This window comes from Uloborus diversus, chromosome 6 (assembly GCF_026930045.1).
Source record: "Uloborus diversus isolate 005 chromosome 6, Udiv.v.3.1, whole genome shotgun sequence".
Classification (NCBI taxonomy): Eukaryota; Metazoa; Arthropoda; class Arachnida; order Araneae; family Uloboridae; genus Uloborus; species Uloborus diversus.
Window position 1 is genome coordinate 136,881,822 of NC_072736.1, and position 19,632 is coordinate 136,901,453.

The 19,632-nt window shown below is 34.4% G+C and overlaps 1 protein-coding gene across 1 annotated transcript in view; it reads right to left on the reverse strand.

Moving 5' to 3' along the window:
• Nucleotides 1–338: 338 nt before the first annotated feature.
• Nucleotides 339–19,632, reverse strand: part of LOC129223803 (protein groucho-like) — a 331,565-nt gene continuing 312,271 nt past the window's right edge. Inside the window, exons 20-24 of the mRNA XM_054858158.1 lie at nucleotides 18,794–18,939; nucleotides 18,090–18,201; nucleotides 16,153–16,235; nucleotides 15,874–16,054; nucleotides 339–620 (exon numbers count right to left, since the gene is read on the reverse strand). Coding sequence (XP_054714133.1) covers nucleotides 513–620; nucleotides 15,874–16,054; nucleotides 16,153–16,235; nucleotides 18,090–18,201; nucleotides 18,794–18,939 — 630 coding nt within the window. The 3' untranslated portion in view covers nucleotides 339–512. The remainder of the gene's footprint in view (nucleotides 621–15,873; nucleotides 16,055–16,152; nucleotides 16,236–18,089; nucleotides 18,202–18,793; nucleotides 18,940–19,632) is intronic.

Consider the following 19,632-nt stretch of genomic DNA (forward strand, 5'->3'; position numbering starts at 1 on the left):
GCAAATGGTTTGTCAGTCGGAAGGAAATTTTCGAAAAGAAAAGAATTTCGCCAGTTTTCTTGGACACTGTTCGGCAACCACATTCCAATCTGCTACTTTTTGTCCAATTCGTCAAAACTTACATTTTGAAAACTAGTTGAAAATTGTTCTGAACATGTGGATGAAAAAGAAAATTCCGTTTATTATGAACAATTTAAGTTTTATTGAAAAAAACATAATCAGGAAAATTACCACAAAAACTGTCCAAGACAAAGTTTAAATTTCACGGAGTAGATTCAACTGATACTGGTAATATATCATTTAGAGGAAAAAACAAAAATGGAAATGATACTCGCTGAAAAGGAACTTTTTTTGGCCTCTTGAAATTAGATTGGCAGTTGTAATGCATGGTAAATGGGAATTTCGCGGGCATTTATGCAACGAATGAGACATATGACAAAATGGAATGTGGTTGCCATTAGTGTGTGGCGGCAATTTCTGCAGTCCACGTGTATGGATGTGAGGGGTGCGGTTCAGTAGATGACTTCGTAGACGGTGGCTTTCTTGTCACCAGACCCTGTTACGATGTATTTGTCGTCAGACGAAATGTCACAGCTCAATACAGACGAAGACTCTTTAGACTGCAAAAGAATAAAAAATTAGATCAGTATAATTAAGATATTCAAAGTAGGTAGAATTCGCTGTTGTATGGAAAGAGAAGATCTACTGTTGGAGTTAATATCTGTATCACTTATTCGCTTAATATGCAATAGTAACAAAAAAAAAATGTAAATTCTTCTACTAACAATACCCAATGAACCGAAATGGAATAGGGGAGGGTGGCTCAAAGTCGGTAGGTTTCGAAGAACGCTCGAAAATTGTAGTTTTTGGTTTTTTATCGCAACAATTTCGGTTTTACTTCCTAGCAGGGTTCTTGAACTTCAAAAATAAAAAGTGGTTTTTGTATTATTTCAAACCCAATATTTATTTATTATCAATTTTTACAAACATTTAAAAAACCCGCTTTGCCCCACCAGGAAGCCCAAAGCGGGTAAGCTTAACTAATTGTGGCTTGGTACATTTGTCAATCAAATAATGAAGTTATAAATGGTTTAAGAAGTTGACTAGCTACCTGCCATTATATAAAAAAATATAAAACAGTTGTACTTATCCAATTTAAAGTCAGCACATTTGTTTATAAAACATAAAGAAATAACTGATTAAATTGATAGACTAATTATTGCCATCCTAAAAAATAACTTTTTAAAGTTGTACTTATCCTATTGAAATAGAAAATCTAAGCTAGCACACGAGTCAAGAAATTATAAATAAATATATGATTAAATAACATATCCGTTTGCCCGACCCGCTTTCCCAAAGGCACGTTTTTTATTTCAATAATTATAACCTTAAATTTAAAAAAGAAACAAACGAAATGATTATCGTAGTTTGTAGGTGAAAGGTGTCAGAATAACGTAATATTATAGACAATCGAAAAAATAAGCTGGCCTTTGCCTAATCACAAATTACAAAACTTCATTTTTTAAAAAATATATCTTTTTTTTTTCATTTTAAGCCTAGTTGCGCCATGCCGCTTCACGGCTGCTTCGCGCAGTGATTAAAACTCGGGGGTGTTCATGTAAACACGACATACGTATGCATAGCCGCTTACACATCATGGAAGGGGGGGGGGGGGGATCATACGAAGGCCTACCCGTTTTGGTCCCTCCTCCCATATGTATGTGACAGTAGAACCACAATTCCGATACGTTACAGCAAAGTCACGCAGATTTTGCAACAATTTACAAATGTCCTTTTGCGGTGACGTCACAAAGAGACGTTGCAAGGATCTCCCCTTAGTGACGCAAAAGCAACTGTGGTCACTTATTGACGGTTCTGGGAGGTCATAACATAGTAGCACCAACAGTCGTGACATATTTGAGATCCTTTTCTGATGTTGCGGTAAAGTTCCATAGCGACTGGGTGAACAGACACTAGGTAACAATTTTGAGAATTGGTTAGAGAAAAAAGAAGGCTGTTTAGTATTTATCTCTTAAATAATTTTGTTAATGATGAAGCACTAAGCTTAACTAATTTAAAAAAAAAAAAAAAAAAAACAATATTCTGCGTCAACTATTGAGGTTATAGCGTGAGGTATTTAGTGAGACTAATTGCTGCAGTGAAGTCACAGTTAAGTCAGATGAGAATGTCACAGATGAAATGTCAGAAGATAGTGTCACAGCGCGTCCCTGTGAGTTAGTTACCTTGTGACTACCACCATTGAGATTCGCAGTGGTGTCACGGTGACTTTCAGGGACGGATCTAGAGAGGGGGGCCATGGCCCCTCCCAAAGCCTTGTGATTGTAGGAATTTTCTTAAGGAAAAAAAAGAAAAAATATTATGAGAAGATAACAAAATTTAACACATGTACTTTACTGAAAAAGAAGTATAGACCTAAATTGGGAGATAACTTATATCCCTATCCTCACAATAAAACTTATATTTCCAAAATTTTTCTCCATCTTTTACATCATTTCTTGATTCCAACTACAGACACTTGGACGATCTCTAAATGCTGCGGTTCTCAGAGTATACCTATTGTTCAGAAGAACAAAGAAAGCCTAAATTTTCGTTTTATGGCTTTAATTTCGAAACTAGAAGGAGAACCCCCCTTTCCCATGCCCTTTCACAAATGCCTTGATGCGTAGCAAAAAATTGCATCTTAAGTCTTTTATTTGGAAAAAATGTCAACGGAAACTAGCTTATCCAGCCCTTATCACTTAACTTGTTTAAAAGCAACTTAAATGAATTTTTTTGGGACTTCAATCACAAACGAGTTTTGATAGGACCCCCTGCCTCTCTAGTTTATATCGTGATGATAGCTTTAAAAGGTGGTTTATTGGAGGAGCTCACGAATCTTCCATCCCTTTCTAAAATATATATAAATATAGTTGAAAATCGAATTTTTAGAGCCTCAAAAGCAAAATATTTCCAGGAAGGAAGGACTCTAAGCACCTTCACACTTCCTTTAATGTAAGCAAACATTACCTAAATTGTGCATTTTTAGGCTGGACAGCTGAAGAGTTAGAAAAGCACCCTTCCTCTTCTAACTTCTCAATGTATAATGATAGAATATTTTGGTTTCTAAGCTTTATATTCAAAAAGTATTTTGCGGCCAGCACCCGAAACCTGTCCTTTCTCCGTACATCATCAAAAATAGACAAAATGCGTTTTTAGTTTCCTAATTTTCAAAAATTACTCGGAAATTTAAATTTTGAAACATTTTCGAGGGAGATTCCTAAATCCACCCCCTCACCGAATGTCTCGATACCCCGAAAATTGAGTTTTTAGAACTTCATTTTAATAAAATTTCCTGGGAGTTATCAGGGCCCAATCTCCCAATAGGCAGAGTAGGCAGCTGCCTAGGACGGCAAACGTTTTAGCGGCGGCAAATTTGCTATTATAATGCACATTTTTTGAATTAAATTGTTATTCTTGAAAGTAAAATATTAGCATTCTTTCATTTTCCACAGAAGAGACAAGTTTTTCTTGTAATTTAATAATGATTACTTTCACACATCTTCTGAAAGTCAAATGTTTTTCAATCATGGTGTTTGCTGAATCGTCAGCAAAATTTGCCGAATAAAATTTTTTTCTGGAGATCACTGCGATCATTTCATCGGGGCGCCTCAGAATGTTCTTCATAACTGTGACAGTTTGAACCTGGGGAACACTTTTTTACATTTTTTTGAGTCAAGGACATTTTTTAGGGATTCTTTTAGGAAAGGGGGGGGGAGGGGACGACAGATTTCAAATTTGCCTAGGGGCGGCATGGAGCTAAATTCAGTCCCGGTGAGTTTGTTCAAAAATTTCGGATGGCCCCTCCCAAAACAATCGGCTGGATCCGTCACTGGTGACTTTCCTGGGACATGTTTTTGAGTAGATAGAGAGTTGAGAAGTATTAGCTTAGTGTATCACTTCTGCCTTCAGGTCTTGTTTTCTAAACGTATTTATACCTAATTGTTTTCTAAACAAATACTAAAACCGATTGTTTTCTAAACGTAACACCTACACATAGGAAGTGATTTTATAAAATCACATAAAATAAGTCTCATAGTTAGTGGAAGGAACAAATTATTAATCTTACAGCTGGTTGGCAACCAGGGCTTTGGAGTCGGAGGAAAAATGACTGATTCCGACAATTCAACTCACTCAGACTCCTTTACCCCAAACTCAGTCTGACTCCGACTCCGCATTATATGGACATCGAAATTTGTTGACGTATGAAGTTCATTATTTAAATAACACCGCTGACAACTTTGTATTTAAGGAGTGTCTATAGGTAAAATTTATAATCATTCTGAAATGAAAACTAGGGTTATTGATTGATAAAATTGATTCCCTACGTTTACAGCGAAATTTATGTACCTCAGAGCTAGAAGGACGTAAGTCACATTATGGTAACTTTACAGAAGACAGGAAAAACTTTTTTTTCTGGCGCATGCAAAGGATGGGACGCGCGCTCTTTTAATCCTGGTTAAAAATTGAAAACGATTTTTTAAAAGAGAATTACGTTCACATGGCATACAATGCACTAATGAACGGAAAATCGCAATTTTTGGACTTACGTCAATCTGGCCCTGAGGCGCAGATATGTTTCAACTGTATTTCGGGATGACAGGAATAGCGCATGGTTTACAGAAATTTCTTGGTTTGTTACAAAGTAAGGATATTCTCCAATGGTTTAGCTCCTACAAGCTAGCATAAGTTCTCCAAAAGTGTTTAATATCCTTTAAAATTACTTATACGATTCAAATGACGAACACAGAGATAAGTTACTTTCCAATAAATGCTTCTTAATCCCTTTTTAGTCCTTTTTGGGAAATGTTTGTAAGCATCATTTAATTTTACTAAATAAAAGTGCTCTTCTTTACTGACTAAAAACGAAAACGAATTAAACTAATAAAAATGAATGTGAAAACACATCGTAACTTAATTAAAATAAGAAATTTAATATTCTTATGTAATGTAGAATTCGGTTTTATCGAATGATAAGTTTTTTGCGTCACAAATTAAAATTAAGGAAAAATAATCGAATGTTAAAGTCCTTAAAAATAAGTGCAGCATGCTTCGGGGCTAAGTTCTAATAGAGGGTGAGAATTAGCAAGTAGTTCTTTGAAAATTTAAAAGAAACCCAATTTTCGATGCATTTAACTAGATAATAAGTATCTTAAACTTATTACAAAACAATAATAATTAATACACAAATGCAGAATACAGGTTTTTTTTACAACACTTATAAGTCGGAAATATATTTTTAGCTAACAAAATTTCTGTTGTATTTTATAATCGAAATTAAAACGGCATAAAATACTAGATGATAAAAATTGAATCGAAAATGCAAGGAATTAAAAATGTAGTTTATGAAGGCCTATAAAACATTAACTGCATTTTTTGTTAGGAACAATGAAAATTGTGAAACAAAAGAACTTTTCTTTACCTTCAAATTAATTTTAGCGTTTCTGTGAAGCTATTAGTTTCGAAAACTCAGCGGTTATCTGAAGAATATTGTACAGATACCCATTTTTTCCCCAAGATTTTGTAAAAAAATAGATACATTTGTTAATAAATGTATATTTTGCGGTGCAAGTGAAATTTTTGAAAGAAAAAAGTTTCTCGAAATAAATAAGTGCATTAATTAAGGTTTTGATAAAAATGGCCCCGAAAAGTATAAAAAAAAGTATCGCTCATATTACGGAACAAAATTAAAAATTTTGCATGCGAAATTATGCGCACCTAATTAGTTAACAAATAAAAACGCAACTGAATTTCGTTTTTACAATTTTAAGAACCTTTTCCCAAATTTTCTCCATTGATGAAAAAGGAGAAATTAAAGCGAATCGGTAAAAACAAATCAAAATGAAAAACGGAAAAGAAAAAAAAAAAGTGAAAGCATCGCTTTCCATAAATATGCATATTTTGGTTTTATGAAGTATTCTTAAAGACATTCTTCTCAAAGCCTTTCATTTTTTCTCCATTTTCTTGCGGTGTAAACTTTCAAAGATACGAAATATAGCAAAGAAAATAAAAACCGAGAAAAATGGATGAAAAACTTTCTTCATTTAATTCTCTGATAATCCTCTACGAAAGAATTTCCCTTTTGGTTAAATAAAAGACATTACATATTATATTGAATATTTTCATTCTCCGGGAAAAAAAAAAAAACTTCCACGAAATCAGTAACTGGAGTATTTTTTACTTCCTTTTTCCAGCCTTATTATTAGAAGAGTGGCATTCTATCGCTTTATTGAAAAAGCTTTTGCCCATTTATTGAAAATTTGCTTCATGGGGGGAAAAGTGGTTCAATGAACTGAGACGATCGTTTTAATGCCTCTTTACAGAGAATAAAAATACAGCTTAAGAAGATGGAGCAATTATGAAGTAAAGGATGAGTGGAAGTTGATTTACATTTTCTGAATGGTTTTTAACCATTCGGAAAATTTAAAATCAGCTATATACGGAAGTCTCACAAAATTCAAAATTCCACTGGACAGTTTGCTTTTAGTTAGTAAGCAATAATATCTTTAAAAAAAGGTATCTCAGCATCATAACAGGTACTTCTTGTCATTGCTCTTTGATTCCATTTACAGTTCTTTTCTATTGCATGCTTCATTCGACATGCAAAGAAATGAACCGCAATGAGAGTTTTTACGTGAAATATACAGACAGCCCGGTTTTGACACCCAAAAATAGCAGTTTCGTTATAGTGCCTAGAAAGAGTAGTGTGCCGATCGACGGGGAAAAAGTGAGGTCAGATCTGAGGAAAATCCAGATGGCGCTGCGCTCGAGGAGTACGTTATGCTCCTCAATCAGACTCGTTTTTAATCAACGATTGCATGCTGATTTCGCGGTTTAAAAGTCCCGTTTTTCGGATTGAACTTATTTCTGCGCAAAAGACAAATTCTGTAATAAGTGCTAATTGTTACAAGGGTGTTCATTTATTTTTTGAAGCATATAAAATTACCTTATGCCAATTTATCTTCAATGAAAATAATAGACTATAAGGGGCCGTGAATTAAATACGTAAGGGTCCCGAGGGGGAGGGGGGTTGGAAAAACCTCTACGTACCTTTACTGGGGGGGGGGGGGCAAACTCATTCTTACGTAATATTTTCCAAGTCGGTATTTCACATTAGAAATAGTGTGGTCAAGTGATTTGGCAGAGATTGTGTTCCATTTGCGTCTGGAAGGTAAGAAACGTGTTAGGATAAGATGTTTTTTTATTTGTTTTACAAAGAATTTATAGTGTAAAATATAATAAAAGAGTCGCATTGTGTATTGCATGTTTTATTTGTAATTAATATTACATCAAAACAAAAAAATAAATAAAAATGTCGAAAAAACATTCAGTTTAGATTCTAACTTTTCAGTAACTATTTCTTTACGCAAAAGGTTTTATTTAATAATGTGAATTTAATAACGATTCCAGTTATGTAACGATTCCAAGATTTGTTATTTTATCATTTTGAAAAACGAAATCGAATTTTTAAATATAACTTACATGCTCGTTGATTCCGTTTGTCCGAAAGTCTTATGGTCGGTCGCTAACAGTTACCAGGAGTAGCCAGGGGCGTAGCTAAGGGGGGGGTTTTGGGGACAAAACCCCCCCCGAAAAGTTAGTCTCAAAAAAAAAAGAGAAAAAGAAGAGAGAAGGGAAAGAAAAAAAGAAGAAAAGGAAAAAATTCCAAGCGATTATACATATATATATATATTATATATATATATTATATAATATATATATATATATATATATATATATATATATATAATATATATAATATATATATATACATAAATATGATATATATATATATATATATATATATATATATATATATATATATATATATATATATATATATAAAAGAAGTAACCCCCCCCGAAAGTCGGGTCTAGCTACGCCACTGGGAGTAGCGTTGCTGGAGATTTCCAACCTATTCTACAGACCTATAAACTGTAGAAATGGTGCTACCATATACCGCGCCCAAGTCGAGCTCTTTCTCATTTAGGGGCCTCATTGACTCAGGAGTCGCTCCTTTCTGCTTTAAACTCATGCTGGCTACATGAATGGGGCTTGAGTCTCCCAAGTGGCATTAAAAACAAAAACAAACTGCGCCCTAAGCCATCTCAATTGATAATACATTTCAGAGTCAATTGTGTAAAATTTTGTTCTGAAAACATCCTTGTCTTTGTGTCTACTTCAATAATGATCTTTTTATCGTCAATATTATTTTCCCCATAATTTTCATTTTATACAAAAACTACAATATTTGGAGATTTTTTAAATTTCATACAAACAAAATATTCGTTAGGCAAATTAATATAAACAATTTCATTTATAATTGATTTATACGTGGTTATTTCAGTTTCATCTGCGGCAAGATCAAGTTTTATTTTTTTCAAACAGGGAACATTTTTTTAAACTGCATAATTCCTGATGGACCTTTTCTTTGGTAATTTTTTAGTAAAGTATGTTGGCAGATTTGGGAAAATTGTCGGAACTGCCTAATCTTTCAAAAAAGGTTTTCCCCGAGGAATCAAAACTTCCTCACCATTTATAATATGCTTAAAATGCGTTTCAATAAAACGTTTTTCGAAATGCAGAGCACAAATTGAGCAATATTTATCAAAAACTTTATCTAACCTGGGAATTAACGAATTCCACTTTAGTTTTTCTTCATCTGCTGGAGCTTTAAAAAGCGTAACTTTTTCCTTGAATGTTTTGTATCCACTTTTGAACCCTGGTACGAAACAAGATGAAGCTTTATTTCTTCTAATGTTCAACTTTGATGCCTCCATTAAAAGCCTTAAACGCTGTTTCATGAAATATTCACGAAATAAAGGTAAAAAAGAGAAACGCGGAACTAAATTGCAACAAAATCCCGCGTCTACTAATGTAAACACCGCGAAATTGAACGTGCACCTCGACTGCACTGCCCTCTAGCGGTTTTCATACAATTTGACTTCAAGAATAGTGGGGGAAAAGGCGCCGGTCGGCACACTACTCTTTCTAGGCACTATAGTTTCGTCCTTGTAAAAGAGTCGTCCGTCGGGAATAGTCAATAACCGAGCTGGAGGCAGATGTCATCTAATTGAAGTTGATTGAGAGTGACAACAAATTGGTAGATCAAGTACATTTATTTCACTAGTGAGAGTCAGCAGACATGATGCGGTTCAACTTGTAAATTGAACGCGAATTGGGTGAATAGGGTATTAAGAAGTAAGTTATCACCCCTAAGGCAGAACTACATGCAGTATACCGACAGCTCGGTTATCCCATTTAGAGACTGCAGTTTCGTCCTTGTTATGGACTCGTCAGTCTTGAATAAGGAATAACCGAGCTAGAGGCAGATGTCACTTCATTGAAGCTGAGAGTGCCAACAAACTGGTAGTCGAAGAAACTTTATCTCATCAGCGAGAGTTCGCAGCCATGGTGCGGTCCAACTCGTCAATTGAAGAAAAAGTTTGGGTAATGAGCAGTAGGTTACCGCCTTTAAGGTAAGGTTAAGTTTTTTGGATATAATTACAGGGCTGTGGGTATATTTCATGTAGTTCTGCCTTAGTCCTGGCTTAAGTGCGGTAGCTATTCACTGTTAAAAATTTTCCGGAAAATTTACGGTAATTCTTACTGGCATCCATGTTGCCAGTAACTATTACCGTAAAAATCAAATGTTACAGTAAAATTTTACGGTTTCCTCGGTAGACCACAGCAACCAATTGGCGCTGGGATCGCTTATTTCTCCGGTATAAGTTACCGTAAATATCAGCGATGCGCTAAGTCCGCCATTTTATAGTAACAATTACCAGAAAATCTTCCTGAATTTTTAACAGTGTTGCTTAATGATAGTTTTTTTTTTTTTTAACTTTTCATGCTGCTTTAATATTTTTTTAACGATTATACAGGAAGTCACACAATGCGACGGTACCTCCTACACTTTTTTAATAAATGCACCCGATGAAGAAAGAGTGACCCAACCCCCAAGAAACAGTGGTTTGAGCTGCAGTTGTAGAGGTTATGTATGCTTGCTTCACAGTTCCGATTTTTTTAAGGTGCTACATTAATTACACGGACTGAGTCGGACTGATTTTGGGGTAAATGAGTCGGAATCGGAGTTAAAGACTCTTAAATTCCCACATTACGGATTCCCTTAATGTGGAATCGGAGTTAAAATGATTCAGCTTTCGAAATGTTGAAATTCTGTTGGTAATAGTAATGAAGTCTTTGAATGAAAACAAAAAAGTGATCAGGCAACTTATGCATAAAAAGTGGAACAGTTTGTCATAATTTCGGAATGTTAAGGGAATCCGAAGTAACTCTTAAGGGAATCCGTATTCTTTTCCCTTTGCTTACACTTAGTTTCTAAATCATTTTGTTTATAGTTTAAGACTTGATTCTAGCATTTTAAAACTTTAATTTAAAAAGCTATATAATTTCCACAAAACAGTATTTTTTCCCTTCCTTTTTTTTTGAGTTGCATATTTCTTTTGTTTCCATCGTGAAAATTTCATTTTCATAACTACTTTACGAGTCAGAACCAGCTTCCACACCGAGATAAATGACTAATATTTTTCCTTCTTTTTATCTTGATTGAACATTTGCGATATTAGCCCTGCATTTTTATAACTGTACTTACTAAAAAAAATGATGGAGGAGAACCGCCTGACTTCCCTTTTGGTGACGTCAGGGCATTCCCCGAACGTCACCAAAGATAATCTACATTTGCGTTTTTCAGTTCTCAATGTAAAATAAAATTTGAAAGTAGTCCTCAAATTTTTCTTCTTCTGTTATTGGCATCAAATATAGCTAAAAATTTCTTGACATAAATTTCCGCGGGGGAGCTCTCAAAGATAACCTGAAATTCACTTCAGTTTAAAAAAGTTTCGGGAGAGAGTCTCTTCTACTTTCCTCATTCGTTATTAGCCGAGGTCTAAAATTGATTTTTTGACTTCAATGTAGAAAAATTTCTGTAGGAGAGTGACCTCATCCACTAACGTCACAGATGATAGTATAAAATTACGCACTAACGACTTCAGTTCTGAAAAACTTCCGAAGGAGAAGACCAAACCAGCCTCTCAGGGTCGACGTCAGGCCATGTCAGCCTAGTGAGAAAAAAGGGGCTCGGGTCAGAATCCAAGTGGTGTAAATTTTATAAAGGGGGAGGGGGGGGGGTGATGAAAATGACAAGGGCCTTGGCTCACGGCGGTTCTGGTCCCTTCCCTCTCCAAACGTGGCCAAATCTTGCTCACAATTGTGTTTTTCACCTTTCAGTGCCGAAAAATTTCCGCCGAGAGCTAGTAAACCTTCTAGACCATGTAACCAGAAGCAAATTGCTATAAAATATGGCGCCATTTCCATATCAAGCAAAGGGGAACGAAGTGAACTATCAAGCCACGTGAAACATGAGGAAACTATCGGTCCAATATTTCCTGACAAAAATTGAGCATTCAGCTTCCAAAGCGACGGACTAATCGATTTATCCGAGATCTTGGCAACAGTAACCAGAAGCAAATTATTATGAAACATGGCGCTATTTCCACATGAGCCTAAGTGATCCAGGTAACACATGTGAGGAAATTATCGGCCTAATAAAATTTCCTGACAAAAACTGAGCTTTCAGCTTCCAAAGATATGGACTTATCGATTTAACTTATAGTTGGGGCAAGCCTAACCCGACGGCATCGCAATGCTGTACTTAGGATCTGAGTAGCCTTTACAATGCCAGGTTAGGTTTGTCCCGACTATATATCTTGGAACCAGAAGAAAACTATTATGAAACATGGCTTCATTTCTACATGAAAAAGAGATCCAGGTGAAGTATGTGAGGAAACTATAGGCGTAATATTTCTTGACAATAACTGAGCGTTCAGCTTCCAAAGAGGTGGACATTGATTTAACCTAGATCTTGGCAATAGTGTAATCAGAAGTAAATTATTATGAAACATGGCTTCATTTCTACATGAAGCAAAGCAATCCACAATATCCGTTAAGCATGTGAGAAAATCCTAGGTTCAATATTACGTGAGAAAAACTGAGCTTTCTGCTTTCGAAGTGATGGACTTATCGTTAAATCGATAGATCTTGGCAATAGTGTAACCAGAAGCAAATTTTTAAGAAATATGGCGCCATTTCTACATGAGCCAAAGAGATCGAGGTGAAACATGGGAGGGAGTAACAGATCCAATATTTCCTGACAAAAACTGAGCATTCAGCTTCCAAAGAGGTGGACTAATTGATTTAACCTAGATCTTGGCAATAGTGTAATCAGAAGTAAGTTGTTATGAAACATGGCTTCATTTCTACATGAAGCAAAGCAATCCACAATACCCGTTAAACATGTGAGAAAATCCTAGGTTCAATATTTCCTGAGAAAAACTGAGCTTTCAGCTTCCAAAGCGATGGACTTATCGTTAAATCGATAGATCTTGGCAATAGTGTAACCAGAAGCAAATTTTTATGAAACATGGCGCCATTCCCACATGAGCCAAAGAGACCGAGGTGAAACATGGGAGGGAATTACAGATCCAATATTTCCTGACAAAAACTTAGCTTTCTGCTTCCGAAGTGATGGACTTATCGTTAAATCGATAGATCTTGGCAATAGTGTAACCAGAAGCAAATTTTTTTATGAAACATGGCACCATTTCTACATGAGCCAAAGATTTCGAGGTGAAACATGGGAGTTAATTACAGATCCAATATTTCCCGACAAAAACTGAGCTTTCTGCTTCCGAAGTGATGGACTTATCGTTAAATCGATAGATCTTGGCAATAGTGTAACCAGAAGCAAGTTTTTATGAAACATGGCACCATTTCCACATGAGCCAAAGAGATCGAGGTGAAACACGGAAGGGAATTACAGATCCAATATTCCCTGACAAAAACTGAGATTCCAAAGAGATGGACTTGATTCACTCTGGCTTTGAAATCGGACAGAGTTCTGTCGCATACCTTTCACAGGCAGCTAATTGAAAAACTCGGGACAGAATTAATCGAGGTTATTCCAGTGGAGACAATGTTCGCCAATTAATGTGGAAAAAGGATTTGTTTCCGTCAGCCCCCCAATTAAAACTGATCAAAGATAATGCACTTAGGAATAGCTTCTCGGCCTTTGCTAATGAAGAAAAACTTTTCCTCCTCCTATCTCAAATGAATAACCGAAGAAAGAAAAAAAAATCTTTTTCATTAATATTAAAAATTGCTGCCATATATGCATGGAAAATAAAGCACCGTTAATTTTTTTTCATTTTTTTACACGCACATCTAGGCGTTGTCTTTAATTTGAAAGGTACTTTTTTTTCTAATCGCGCGCGGAGCCTTCGCATTTAATCAACATACTAACTCATTTTCTTTGAGAGCTACCCCCTTACCCCCCATCTTCACATCTTTACCTTCCGCTACAGTTCGACTTAATTTACAGACTAGTTTCTAATCTGGCCTTTTTCCGCTAAATAAAAAGAGCACATTCACTGCAAAAGAAGTATAATAGAAAAGCTTGGCGAAATCGTCTAATTAATTTCAAAGTTAAATTTTTATCGCGAATTTTATGTTTTGCGCGTTAATTTAATAAGTTTATTTTTGCACACGCACTTTTTTCGAATATATATGTATATATTTATACGCATTTTTCATTTTTATAGCTTTTTTCTTCTTTTTCTCTTTAACCTAACGAATTTTTTCCCCTCTGGAAAATGATTCGACTGAAAATTTTTCTGATACAAATTAAAAGGGGCTAGAGTTTTCTTTGATTAAAGATTTCAAATGGGAAACCCGAGTTGAGGAAGGGGGAAGAGTGGAAGTTAAAAGGGGAAAAGCGGCGAAATTTTAATTTAAAACTATATTAAGCTGGGACAAAAGGTTTTCTGCTTTTCGTTTAAACCGTTTCGTTTAAGAACGAAATTTCATTAGCAGCCTTCATTAGCGCGTCCTGCGCAGCAAAAACCAATTTCCTGGGATGATTATTAAGAGAAATATGTTTTTACTTTAAAGCTTTTTTTCCCCCGCATATTCTGAGCGTAATTCAAGTCCTTTAATATGCTTTTAAGAAAAGTATTTTGAAGTTTCTAATGGTATGAGAAGCATTAAATGGCCGGCCAAAGGTTTTTGCTTCCTTTTTTGTATCAATTATTACACTAATTACTTTCCTATTCTTATTCCAACCGCTCTGAATTTTTATTTAATAAAAGAAATTCTTTTGTTGGATGCTTTTTCCGAAAGAAAGTTAGTCTTTAATTTAAACTTTCAATCAACAGAAGTATAAACTAAATTAGAGATTTTTCTTTCTGTAGTTTATATTAAGAGTTTCACTTTAATGACTTTTTATGACAACTTTAACTTTTTCTCCAGGTATACATAAATTTTATTCATCAAAACAAAAGTATCGCTTTAATATTCTTAAAGGAAATTTATTTTTTGAAATGATATGTCAGCATTTGAAAAATTGATGCAATTTATGCATTGAAATAAGAACATAATATAATTGAAAACTTTTCATTATGTATCTGACTAAAAGAACAGACTATTACATAACTTTAATTGCATTTTTATAATTAAACTCAATGTGCGTCTGTTGTTTCATATTCATAATTTGAACCTCAGGTTTATGAAATTACATGGCCCACCCACGTTGATATCTTTTCGTGGTACCGTAATCCAGTAATCATTCAAAATTATTAATTAATTGATGCATATTTTAAAGTATAGTTCAAAATAATATTTTGTCGCATTTCAAACTAATAAAAACCTTTCTATATTTGTTCTTCATAACTTTTTTGCTCATTTTAAAAAGAATTTATGGAGAATGTGATACTTTGTTTCTTGAAAATTAAAAATAGATGATGTAGGATTTGATAATATATTATCAAATACAGTAGAAAGAAAATCCTCGTTTTACGAGGGGGTTACGTTCCACGAAAATGCTGCGTTAATTAAAACTTAATAGTAGTGTTAAAATAAGGGTTAAGTTCCATGGACAAAAATACTTCATTCCAGTGATAATTAAATTAAATATAATAAGTATAATGTTTAATTATTTCGAAACATATGCACAACGTATATAAAGAAAATATGAATAGGCTTAGTGTATGTAAAAAAGAGCTGTTTATGATAGTGCTTTGGCAGTTATTAGTTATTTTTCTCTGTAGTTATTTGTAGGGCATTTACATATCCATAATCACTCGAGTTACTTCAATGAAGAGATTTTACTTAGTACAAGTACTAGACCGGAATGGAGAGATCACGGAGCAATGTAAACAGGCCCGGCTCTAGGGGTAGGCAACCTAGGCGGCCGCCTAGGGCGGCAGATTTTAGGGGCGGCAAATTTCGAAGTTGAAACATTTAATTTTTTTATTTTTTTATTTTTAAGTATGAATATCTGTTTTAGCTGTATAAGATTCACTGAATCAATGCTAAAATAAAAAAATAATTTAGAGTGTGTACCAGCGCTTGGATATGCAAAACCCAGTTTGAACTTTAACTAGAAACTCACTTTAATTTTAAGCTTATTAACTATTATTTTATTTTATTAATATATTATTTTTTATATTATTAATATTATTCAATGGGGGGGGGGGGGGGCATTTGCCAATATCGCCTAGGGCGGCAGAACTACTGGAGCCGGCCCTAACTGTGAAAGACCACTTTTGCAGTGCTCGATGGTAAATATTTAGATTGACCTGATGTAGTCATTGATAACTGTACTCGGAGTTATTGATTTCCTAGTTTAATGTTTCTACCAATAGCGTTTATTCAAAAAATATGACGTCAGGCTCGATAACCATACTGATAATGGCTGACCGAAGAAATCTAAGACAAGTTCTTTTTCAGAGCTCATCTCACCTGGAAAATGGAGGCCCCATAGGGTGTCCGCCAGGCATTAAGAAGGTTATCCTTGCCCGTGGACACGAACCACTTGCCACACCATGCGAACTTCAATGATAGGACGCAACTTTCGTGTAGGTGTAGTTGATATTTGTCAGGCTTGCTGCAATGTAGAACCTCCACGTTGCTGCTCTCCATTCTAAATAAATAACGAGAAGGAAAAATTGCATGAAAAGCTCATTTTTATTGTAATAAAAATCACGAAAAAGAAATTAGGAAGCATAATTTGATATTTACCCGACAGCCAGCCACTCGCCCGTTGGACAATATCCCAATGAAAAAATTTGTGAGGTAAAATCGTGCTGCTGAAGTTGCCGACCCTGTAAGAGAAATAAAATCGTTAAATGGGTCAGAAGAGCTGATGTACAGTAATATGGAATATTTCTTTTCACCTAATATCACTCCATTTCAAGCACAATTTTCTCCTGAATTGTTTTAGCTACTCGATTGTGGTGTAATATAAATTAATAAGTTACAAAAGTGCTTTGGCGTCGAAACTTGTCAAGGAATTTCGAGGTCGTTTGTGTCGTTCAGGGCGGCTAGGCAATCGTTTCCTCATCAGTTGTTGCGAAATGGAATTATTTATTTATTCATTTGTTTTTAATAATTATTATTATTTTATTAGAAAAGTTCTGTGCTATGCCAATGACATACATACACAGACACACAAACTAAATAAATAAATGAAATGAAATAAAATAAATAATTTAAATTAAAAATAAATCAATAAATAAATCTAAATAAATAAATAAATAAATAAATTTAACTCCCCCCCCCAAAAAAAAAAAGATGGCGTAACTTGCGCCATAATCCCTCCCCTGTGGTCACCCCTGAAAAGCTTTGAAAGCTGAAAAGCACTAATTATAAGTAAAGTGAGGTTAAGTAGAGTAATATGGTTGAATTTATTTATTACTGACTTTTAAATTATAAAATATAAAATTATCACCATTTATATAGTTAAAGATAAATTCTCTTAGCAGGGTGTTCTCATGCCCCAATAAATCAAAGCCAGACGAATTAATATCATGTGATACTCATGTTGCGACGAACTGACATGGAATCAGATTACAATGAGGTTGTTTCCATCAGTCAAAAGTACTACTTTTATTTACTGAAATTAATAGAATGAACGAAAAAAAAAAAAAATAGAGCGAGGAAAACCTTTTATTTTAAAAACGTTTAGTTTTCATTAATTTTTTTAACTATCCGGTTTTTCAAACAAAGCGTGGTTTTTATGACGTCACAAGTGATGAGCTTTGGCGCGTATTCCACTGACACGCTGAATGCTTACGTTTACTGTCTACCACTTTTCCAGCTTATGATAATTCAAAAGCGAATAAAATATTGCACGCTACGCTCAACCATAGCGTTGCCAGTACATGTGAGTTAAGATGCGAATTAAATATTGTGGTCTGCGCTAATGGCATTTCATCACTTGTGATGTCATGAGCAGAAGCGTAAAAAATGAAATTGAATCTGCGCACCAATTATAATAATTGTTAAAAAATATTAAACTTCGTCAAATTATTTAAAAAATTCTCAAATCCTATGTTTTTAAAAATGCTCTTTCAGAAAAAAAAAAAATACTTTTAAAATTTCGAAAACAACCCCATTAGACTGACCAAACGAATCCATTATCAGCAACTCAAATATATTTTTCTTTATTTTATAGGAAAACGTTTTACTGAATGTTGTAAATTTTAATTCAGCTTAAACAAATAATAAGCATTCTGGGGAATACTAACAAGTTGAAATTTATGTCATTCACGAAATAGTAGAAGGTACACACAGAGAGTTGTGCCAACAATAAATTCTGAGTCTTGTAACTAAAAGTCAATCATTTAATAAAAGAGAAAGGTTGTAAGTTTTATTTAAACAACTTTAATTATGTCGTCAATTTCATTCATTGAAAAAACACTGGTCTAAATAACGCTTCATTTCCAACACAGTGAAGGTATGATGAATAGCAAACTTAAGTCATTGGTTAAAAAAATAAAGAAACAAAAAATGAATAATAAATTAAAAAATAATGAATAAATAAATAATAAATAAATAAAAAATAAATAAATAAATGAATAAATAAATAAATAAATAAAATGAATAAATAAATAGTCTGTACTATAAAATAAAACAAACGAACTAAAATTTTGATGAAATAATCTAAGGATCTTTACTTCTCTGAGATCCCAGGATCTGACTGTGTTGTCGAGCCCACCGGTCCACAACTTAGTACCATCGCTGGAGATATCTATACAACTTGCTCCGTCGGTGTGACCTTGGAATTGCCTATACGAAAAAATGAGGTAACATGAAAAACTATAATAACACGAATATTTATTTATTTTTTAACATTACAAGTGATCTATCTAATAACGTTGGCATAAAGTATGCTTATCATCAAGAATATTAGAGATTTAAAGACGTAAAGTACAATTCAAACTGAATTAATTTTTTTTTTCAATTCTGTTTTATTGTTATTTATTTTAAAGTTTTATGAATCATTTAGCACTCAGAACTGAATAAACGATCAGATACCACGAATTTAGAAAACTTAGTTTTTTTTTTTTTAAAATTTTATACTTATTATTAATAACAAAATTAGTTCTTTCAAATTTTTGTGAGGGTTTTGATTTTTATCCAGTTACTTGAATACCCTTTCACACAATATTTTGCATCATCTTGCTCGAAGAGCTCCAAGGAGAAATCAAACGTATGGGGATTCATACAATGTCAGAACATTTAGTACGGAGCAAAATAGTAATAGATTATAAAAAAGCGAAAAGTAATTAAAAAAAGCATTAAAAATGACGTTTGTTATCATTAATACCATGATTTTATTTCAAACCTTTGAGAAAATAAGTGAATAGGCCTACTGTACCTGACTAGATTTTGGTTGTGGAGATCCCAAACAGCAATATTACCGTCACTGCAACAACTGAAGCACACTTTGGAGTCTGGGCTGATGGCTAGTGCATAACAGGCCGGGGCGCTCGACGTAAGTTCTGCTTTGATTCGAGGCGTCGGCTGAAAAAAAAAATATATATATATATAATTTGAATTCTGACATTTCGAATTCAAATTATGTGTTTCGCAATCACGAGCTGCGACAGGACCCTAAAACGTTTATAGAAACGGCTTCCTGTCTCCCCAAGCCTGCCCTTCCTTCTGGGCAGTTACGTGTATATAGCTGTGTCTGTAGGCATGTATGTGTGTGTAGGCGTGCGAGCGTGTGTAGGCTTGTGTGTGTGCATATAGGCATATAGACCTGTGTGTGTGCACATAGGCGTGTGTGTAAAGGCGCACGCGCGTGTGTGTAGGACATGGACGCCCCCGCCCTGTAGAAGCTGATTCAAGGGGAGCCGCTTCAAAAAAAAAAAAAAAAAGTGATTTATTGAAATAATTCGTTGGGGGGGGGGGCGGAGAGAGAGAGAGAGCATTAGACAAAATGTACTGAAGTTAACAATATTTAGTAAAGTTGAATAACTACCTTTGTCCTTGAAAAGTAAAATAAGATATAACAACGTTTAATTGCGCAAAAATTTCAGACTACAGCACAGACATGTTTCGGGGTTACAAGGAACCCCTTTTTCAATGCAAAATAAGTGAGCTTTTGGATGAAAAGATATCCGACAAAAGACTAAGCTTTTATTAGGTGGGTTAAAAAGGGTTGCCAAAAGGTTAAAAAGTTTAAGTATATTCTGGCTCTGATAAGATGAC